We start from the raw sequence: 8,997 nt of genomic DNA, 5'->3' as shown, positions 1-8,997 counted from the left end.
TTTCAGACCACTTACTAGCATTAATAAGATGTGCGTCGTTGTCCCATTAAAACATATCAGCTTCACATTTAGTTTGGTGGGATCTGCGCTACAGTAAGTAAATAAAGTTTATTAATTAAACGCTTTTCACAGACAGAAAGCTAACATACGCACAATAAACAGGAGAAGCACCAATGAACTTTAAACAAGATAAATACTGTTAGTATAAATTATTGTGTAGGTTGAGTTATTTGTCATATTAAGATTATTCAGTCGCTTTAGGTGTGTGCAGAAGGACGGAATTGAACCTTTTGCTGTACACAGTAGTCGCACAACCGGAAACTGCTGTAAAGAACACTGTAAAGAAGCTCTGTAGACTCATAATAGTCTTGGCTTCAACGTGTTGGTAGCAGCAATGCGTCGCAGCTCGTTGCTTACCTCTGCGCTCTGATTGGATGAGGCTGCAGTGATGCTCTCTGCATCCTGCTTTCACACAGCTACAGCAGGAGGGAGGGGAGCTCGAAGCGCGACTGGGAAATCATCTCAACACAGGAGCAAAATAACAATTTTCTTCGCTTTAGTCCTTTGAGATAGATGTAAACATTTAATATGACCGCAGAAACAAAAGGAGCTGATGTAGCCTATTCCTGACTGTTCACTCAAAACGTCCGGAAACAACGCAAAGCGGCTCAGTGAAAGTCTCACTTTACACTCCGTGAAGGTAAAGCAGGATAACCAGGAGACCATGAGCGCGCAAGTCAACAACCCCGAGAGTATACTGTGCTACCAGGTAAAGTGGTCTTTTACTGTGTGCTGCATTGCTTTGACACTGTGGGCTGGCACTGAGCAGGATGCACACAACCTCGGACAACTGTAGTCCCATGCCTCGAGATTCTCTCAAACTCAAAGATTGAGAGCACTCTGGAAGGTTTATAATATTCTTTTTATTTCGTTATTCTACCTAAACATTTTAATGGTTAAGAGTCATCAGTAAAACATTTTGTATGATGTTAAGGTGTGTTTCCTGCCCTACAGGATGATGCTGTAATCGGGGGATGTTGTTGATGTTGTTCTGAGTTGCGAACACGTGCACTGACTCCGGAGAGCATTGAAATGCGCAGAGGGGTCGTAGCTCCTGGGACTAACGCACAAGAATACATGAATGATTGCGTTCTGGAAATGCCATGGACATGGTGCTGTGAGAGTGCAGCAGATTATTGATTAGATATTTTCCCCCGGCCCAACACAGCGCTCATTAAAAACTGCTGGTCCGAACGACGTGTGTGCACGAGGCAGAATAAAAAGAAGAGAGTGTGGTGGATTTTCTGCTGACTTTTAGTTAAACGGCGTGTTATTTCTGCTTAGTTACCCTCAAATGACCTTGACGCCATTCTCACATGGTGTTCTATAAAGAGCCGAGGGTCTGTTTCCATACAGGCAGAAGGGGGACAGCTTGTGGGAAAGCTGTGGTTTGAAGGGGAAATTGTCTTGATCCAGTGTCCTGCTGATGTGCATGTGTCATGTCCTCTAACAGAATCTCGTTAGCAGTGTAGATAAGAAAGCCAGTGAACACACCAGGCTTCATTCAACTGACAATCATTAACATTTGAACAGACTGATTATAACCACCCTGGCATGCAGTTGGGCACCTTAATAGACTTGATGCAGCCTGCCCTAACAGTCATGTCACCCTTTTGATTCATAGCATCCTGTCTGGGCCAGAGACAGATGGAGTAAGACCAGAGGTGAGCTGGGAAGTCTCTGACATGATTAGCCAGCTTTCAGAAAGGGAGAGGAAATGGCCAGAAGCTCTTCAAATATTAGCGTTATGTAAGCTTGTGTTAAAATCTGTATAATTGTCTCTCCACCATGTCTGTGATGTGTTGTGGACCTTCGCGTTTCATACCACCTGCAACCTGTTGATTTCTCACACGGTGCTGCTGATGGGGCTCAGGTGGTGGGAAAAGAGAGGTAATTTCTTTTAGGAAAATGCAAAATGTAAAAATGGATAACAGCAGTAAGGCAGGGAATAGAACAGTTTCACATAGATATATCTGCATGATTCAAAGATACGTTGATGAAGGGTTAATTAGTAAATTAATAATAATAATAATTAATGTAATAATTAATAATTATTAATGCTTCCTTGGCATAAAAGGCGAATAATGTCAGCTTCCACGTTTAATCTATGATACTGCATTATATATATATATATATATTTTAGAGGTTTGTTAATATTTTTTAAAATATTTGGTTTAGATACAAAGTAACTACATATACTGGAAAAAGTACAAATCAGTTGAAGCTGAAGTGCAACCATGGAAGAATGTGGATATAGGACTGGACAAACAGATGTTGTTGTATCAAGCAAATTGTCAGTTTTATATATATGTCTTTCTCCAAGTACTAAACAGGCGAGGTAATGTCACGCTAGGGAAATAATTATTGTGTAAATGTTAACAGATACTCTTTACTGATTGCATAAATTGACTTTTTAGGCCATTCGCCCCATGCAGCCAAATTTGATCTCACAACTAGCGCAACCTTTGCATAGAACAAAGAGCAACACGTTTGTGAAACTTGTGAAACAAAATTTCCACATTCAGCCAGTGTGCTGCCATTGCAAAGAACTCTAAGGTCCCAAATCAGTGAAATGCATCATGGGGTTAACTGTTAACATACTTAACATAACATACTCGGGTTAACTGTCACCGGGATGTTGGTCAAAAGCTTCTAATTGTCTTTTTCAACAAAAGATTGTAAAGCTGACAATGACTCAGACCTTCATCTTTGCAAAGCCCTTTGAGGACTGGATTAAATCTTTTGGCAGGGTGGTTTTGGTCCATGGGCTGTATTTTTGACACCCTTAGTTTAACCACTGATAAAGTTTAGTTTCACTGTTACAAACTTGAGTGCTTCATTTTAGTAGGCACAGTGTAATTTTTTTAGTGCCATTCATGCACTGCGTATGCAGTATCTGCAATAAAGGAAAGTATTGTATTGATTGAGACAACTTAATTTTCCCTCACTACTTCCATTTATCTAACAGAAATGTAAATCAATAAGTCCAAATAAAACCAGCAAAAACAAGCCTACAGACACAGTCGAAACGAACTGCAATGACTTCCAGATCTCTAACTAAACCAACTAAACAGGTATTCATTTTCAAATGTTCACAGTATCACTCCCGGGCCTGCTACTATAAGTGATTTTCAGTTACAGTTAATAATTTAGTGCACTCCACATCGTGCATTTGTCTGCATTTTAAGCCCATCAAGCACAAAACTGTCACAGTTCCCAGTTTAGTCCCTTTACGGCAACTATTTGGCATCGGCCCCAAAGTTTCATTTTAATTAGTCTTGTGGTATAGAATCCGTTTAGTGACTGTGATCAAAACTGTACTAAAACTCTCATTTTTTTAAGGCGCTCAATACATTATTATAGTAATGAGGCATGACCAGCACGTCCAATTATTGGCAGCCATTTAGTTTGAAAGAGCATGTATAATGACAGATATGTGAAAAACTCTTCAAAAATTAGGAAATGGTGTAGAAGAGTCTTTGGGAATCATTTGGTCCCCTGGGCTTTGGCACTAGTATTTATTTATTTATTTATTTTCAATTTTTGGGCCAGATGACTGAGAATTAGTTAAAAACCCAAAACTCAGTGCTCAGCCCACTTTAGTGTTTGCTTTTGATTATTTAACCTTATTGTGTACTATATTGTAGAAGGTGTAATTTTTAATTACAGTATATATTACAGTCTTTTGCCCACACAGCCATTTGAGCTGGCAGTAATCTTTCTAGAAGGAAAACAATTAGAGAGACAGAGCTATAGGGAGGCTGAATTCAACATGTGGCATTGAATAAGGTGTGTATGAGTCATGCTACTCGTGGGCTGATACAGTCAAAACAGCCGTCCCTCTCATCCTACCTCCCCCAGCTATCTCTTTTCTTCTTTCACTCTTTCACCATTACCTCTTCCTCTCCACCATTCATGTTCATCCCCTTCTCTTAGTGAAGCGCTGTCACATGTGTCTGCACCAGATCTGTAATGTCACCGTGCTATGGACACGTTTAAATAACCTGGGGCTATGGCGCCAAGTGCCAATCCAGGCTCTCAGAAACAAAGCTCAGTCTGGAAGTGACAGACCCAGTTGTCTGAGTCAGGGTGTATATCCCTGCTGTCAATTCAGAGTGCTTGTGTGTGGGGAATAGCGCAGAGGGGTCAGCATTGAAAAGGGAGGTGGGGTGTTGTTGGAGTTTGAAGATAAAAATAGGAGACGCCAGAGAAACACAGTTAAGGAGGAGAAGGGAAATTTTGTCTGAAAAGATTTGCTGAAAAACTGTTTTGTTACAGAGCGCGAAATCAATGTTATGGTTGGTCAAGTCAGGAATGAAATCTCAAAAGACTTGAAAGTTCAGGCTTATTTTTGCAACAATTTTTTGCTCATATGCGCATCATTTTCCTGCTTCTTGGGTTTTCAAAGCTCTCCATCAAGATCTCAAAGTCTTTACAGTAACCAGCGAGCTCTGGCTCCACTCAGAGAGCATTTTAGTGCCAAGCATCGATTGCCCCGCTCAGCTAGGACACGGGGATTCAAATCATTGCTGCTCTACTTGTTTGGGACGATAAGCAGTTCAATATGTTGTTTTGTCTTTTATCCTCTTTGATGCTTTTCGAGGACACCTTGTCAAACAATACTTATCTTAAAGATGACATCCTGCATCACAGGTAGGTTTTATCAGCAGTCTAAGTAGGACATTCAACCCTGCTCTGGGAATCTGGCATGTTTCTGGGACAGTCTGCTGGGCGTTTTCAGAGGTATCAAACACACATTTCATTTTCATACTGAGACACAAGACTGAGGTGTTTAAAGTCATCAGCATGTGGATCTTTGAAATTGGCTAAGTGTAATAAATAGAATCATTTGTTTGCATTATAACAGTTTGTCATTAACCAGGTGAACAAAAATATTATTTCATACCCTTTTAATATTTAAAAAATTCAAAGGGCATAAAACATCAGATTAATTCCCGGAAAAGGCGCTGTCTTTTTTCTATGCACAATTTTGCTTCTTAACATTACTGTCTCTTCACTGCACATCAACAAAAAGCTTCAGTAAAGTTAAAAAGACCATCCTTTAAAAAAGTCGCATTACTTTGGGAAAATCTGGAGGACAAATACCTCTGATGTCCCAAGAAAGCAAAACATAGCTAGAGTTTATTTATAAAAATACAGTGCAGTGCAAGTTCTGATCTTTTCCAGCTTTGAATTCACATGATATTTCAATTAACACTATCACGTCTTTTTAGTCACAAAGCAGCTTCGGTGAGGGTCGACTGTTACCGCCGAGATGCTGGTAAAGGACAGAACCTCAAGGACAGGCAGCCATTTTGGCAGTGAACTGATCCTGTGGTACAGTCGTGCTAATCTGTTGGGAAAATTATTGAGCCATAATCCCACCTCAGTACGGTGGCAGATGTTGAGCTTGAGGAAAAGAGTAAAGAAAGAGGTCCGGTTGCCAGGATATAAAAACAGGCAGAATTCACAAATGACTTGCTCTGTCAGTGGAAAATTACGCACACGTGCGTGCTTTGAGGGTCACAGATGTGCTCCCACAGAGGGAACAAACAAAACTTTGAGTTCCATGTGAGCCTTTAATTAGCTGAAGCATGTAACGTGACACAGGAGAGGTGAGTTGTGAATGACAGGGAACCATTAACTTGTTAAAAAAACACACACTTGCATGAATTTGCCATTAAGGAAGTGCTGTTAGTCAACTGTGACCTAGATGACTGCGGGCTGCGAGTCACAAGCATAGACTGAGGAGAAAGAACATCATAATCATGGAACAGATACATGGTTGTGTAATCTGATCTCGCCCACAGTGGCGACCTTTTATTTCTTTCATGTTGCATCTTTTCCTCTGTATAATGCAGCTTCACTCAGTCTGTAGTTGTAGTTATTGTTTTAGAGTTTAGATGTCTCAGTCTATGTGTGTGTGTGTGTGTGTGTGTGTGTGTGTGTGTGTGTGTGTGTGTGTGTAAATGGAAACAAACTAACTGATCTGATCTGATGGCCTGTTGGGACAAAGAGCCTTTAGAGTCGTCCCTCTTTTGGAGTGTGTCTATATGTTTAGTAAAGCTGCAGTACTAATGGAGCTGACTGCCTGCAGCCTGAGCCCAAACCTATAAACTGCATGAAACAACCAACACCTGCACAGATGCAAAGATTACTGGGGCGTTGTGTGTGAGAGAAAATCACAGCTACATGTGAATGCACACAGAGCTGGTTTGTATAGATGATATATCTTCCACATGTTCTTCTCGCTCTTATAAATGCAAACCCTAATTAAAAAATCATAAACAAAACTCTGTTTAAAATGTAAATAAAACAGAACGCAATGAACAGCAACATGTCCCAAGAAGTTAGGTCGAGCAGTTATTGTTGGCCCAACAGCTGGTCTTTTCAGACATTCCCAGATGTTTACAGACTTTTTGTTAATGGAAAAAGGAATGCTGCACAGTGCTAAACATGGCCCAAAGTGTGTCCCAACTTTTATGTGATGCTACCAGTAAAGTGAAAGTGGGCTTCCCAGTTCTTTTGTACATATGGTACTTCTGTTTGTAACGATCCAGTGTTTTCACTTTGGAGACTCCGTTTCTGTTTGATATTTTCTGTTTGACTTTGTTCTAGTCTTCAATTTGAATATTACCTTTTGCTCAGGATTTTTATTCTGATTTAGTATTCATAGTTTTCTTTGTTAGTTATTCTCAGGTTTTTCCTCTCCTCCTATCATCTGTGCGCCTAGTCTGTGTATCTGTTAGGTCTCCCCTAAGGGAGAGGCCAGCCACTCTTCGGAGGAAGCTCATTTCCACTGCTTGTATCTGCAATCTAGTCCTTTCGGTCAATACCCAAATATCATGACCACAGGTGAGGTTAGGGATGTAGATGGACCTGTAAATGGTCTGTCAATTCGAGAGCTTCACTTTTATGCTCATCTGTCTTCACCACCACGAACTGGTGCTGCGTCCGCATCACTCACGCTCCTCTCTCCCCTCACTCATTAACAAGACCCCGAGATACATAAACTCCTCCACTTAGGGCAGAAAGTCGTCCCTGACCCTGAGCGGGCACTCCAGCCTTTTCCGGCTGAGGACCATGGCAGACTTGGAGGTGCTGATTCTCATCCCTGCTGCTTCACACTCGGCTGCGAACCGCTCCAATGCAAACTGCAGTTTTACTGATCCAGGCAGTCTTCTGAAGCAAAAGTTGCATTACTATAAAATAAACCAACAAACCAACCAATGCAGCCTCTGCCTCTGTTTATAAGTCCAGTTATTAGGAATAAAGACATAAATCTTTAAAAACAGATCACCAGTATCTACTTTTATTTTTTAAGATATATAAATCTAAAATAGCTAACTCTAGTTCAAAGAAAACAAAGAGGAACAGGATTAGAAGTGAACACAATGACAGCTCAGGTTGAGAGAGGATAGGCTGAGATGGTTTGGTCGTGTTTTGAGAAATTACAGTGGATACGCTGGACAAAGGATGTTGAATATGGAAGACCAGATAGAAGTCTCATGGGTGTAGTGAAGGAGGACATGCAGTGGGTTGGTGTGACAGAGGAGGATGTTAGGGATAGAGGCAGATAATCCACTGTGGAGACCACCTAAGGGAGCAACCAAAAGGATAAAAAGCAGACATTACTCTGGAGTAAATAGTTTATTAGTCAAGTGTTATTTTCATGGCTCTGTAGTGTAGTGGTTTACACATTTGCTCAACAAGTGAAAGAGCCCCAGTTTGATCCTGGGAGGAGACACAAATCCCTTTGGGGTTGAGTCAGGAAGTGCATCCGGTGTAAAAAGTAGTAACCACAGCTGCTCACAGTGGTGACCCCCTGTGAATAAGCTGACAGCGTTTTAGTCCTATTTTCATCAGCAGATGTATTGTTGTATGGCTGTCCTGCCTCAGAAGCATCTGTAGAATTAAATGAAACTTCGATGCACTTAGCTGCTACATGTAGCCCACATACAACTTGAGTCCCATTCAGTCTTTGGCCAAAGCATGACTACCTAATTAAGTACCCGTAATCTTTGAAATAACAGAATTGGCTTGGGAATGTGAAGTGCTCAGTCACCGAAGAAGAAAAAAGAAATCCCAAAGCACTGATATGGTAGAGAGGATGTGAAAGGAGGCAAGAAGGCAGGCCACCCATTGTGTTTCTTTTAAGCTCATTTGAAAGAGGCTGTTATAAAACATAACCGAAGTGTGTTGTGGATTTGAATTTTTGCTTATAATAGAGTAAGACATTCATCTGTCTGAACTGCATGTTAATTACTTTTTCCTTATCAGAATCTTATGTTAATATGCTTAGCTGTTCCATTTTTAGCAGCATGGAGAGGCTAAAGAAAGTGGAAGATTAAATACTGCTTTGGGACTTCAAGTTACAGACACACTTACAGCACTGTCTTGTTTTTAAATCAAATTTCATAAGTGCAGCCAGAAACCATTGAGTTTTTGCAATAAAACATGCGTGGGGCTTTATCAGTTAAACCCTGTGAGAAATAAAAAGCTCTTGCTCCATAACACACAGTGATACACACAGGGTACTGGAGTGCAATAGATGTTTTGTGCCCTGACAGGCTTTATGTATCAGGATATATTTATCCAACTGTGGTCATAATTATATACTATGGGTTTTTTTTCTTCCTTTGTTCAGATTCGACATTTTGTGCAAGCAAAAGGCCATCTCTCTGAAGTGGTCCTTTCATCAGGGCAATGATTTTAGGCGTGCCATCAAATCCACCCAGGGATGGTTCTAAAGAGAATAAATTGAGGGACTGCCCCAGTGAAAGCCAAAGTTTGGAACCCCGTTGAATTTCTGTTGGGAGACTTGAAATGGGCCGCACATGCAAGAAAACCCTGAAACAATTTGCAGTTGAGGGAGTTCCTGGTATTTTAGCAAGTCATCATTCAGATATATTTTCAAATAGATGAATAAAAGAGCTA

At 40.7% G+C, this 8,997-nt stretch overlaps 1 protein-coding gene across 3 annotated transcripts in view; it reads left to right on the top strand.

The window, feature by feature from the left end:
• The first annotated feature begins 415 nt into the window (after nucleotides 1–415).
• slc4a8 (solute carrier family 4 member 8) overlaps nucleotides 416–8,997 on the top strand; it is a 33,259-nt gene continuing 24,677 nt past the window's right edge. The window contains exon 1 of one of the 3 annotated variants that reach the window (XM_085160805.1): nucleotides 416–769. In XM_085160805.1, the coding sequence (XP_085016931.1) occupies nucleotides 725–769 (45 nt within the window). In that variant the 5' untranslated portion in view covers nucleotides 416–724. The remainder of the gene's footprint in view (nucleotides 770–8,997) is intronic. The other 2 variants (XM_085160803.1, XM_085160804.1) reach the window with 2 other exon arrangements.

Source organism: Neolamprologus multifasciatus, chromosome 5 (assembly GCF_963576455.1).
Source record: "Neolamprologus multifasciatus chromosome 5, fNeoMul1.2, whole genome shotgun sequence".
Lineage (NCBI taxonomy): Eukaryota > Metazoa > Chordata > Actinopteri > Cichliformes > Cichlidae > Neolamprologus > Neolamprologus multifasciatus.
The sequence above is the reverse complement of the archived record's forward strand: the minus strand, read 5'-3'. Positions and strand labels throughout refer to the sequence as shown.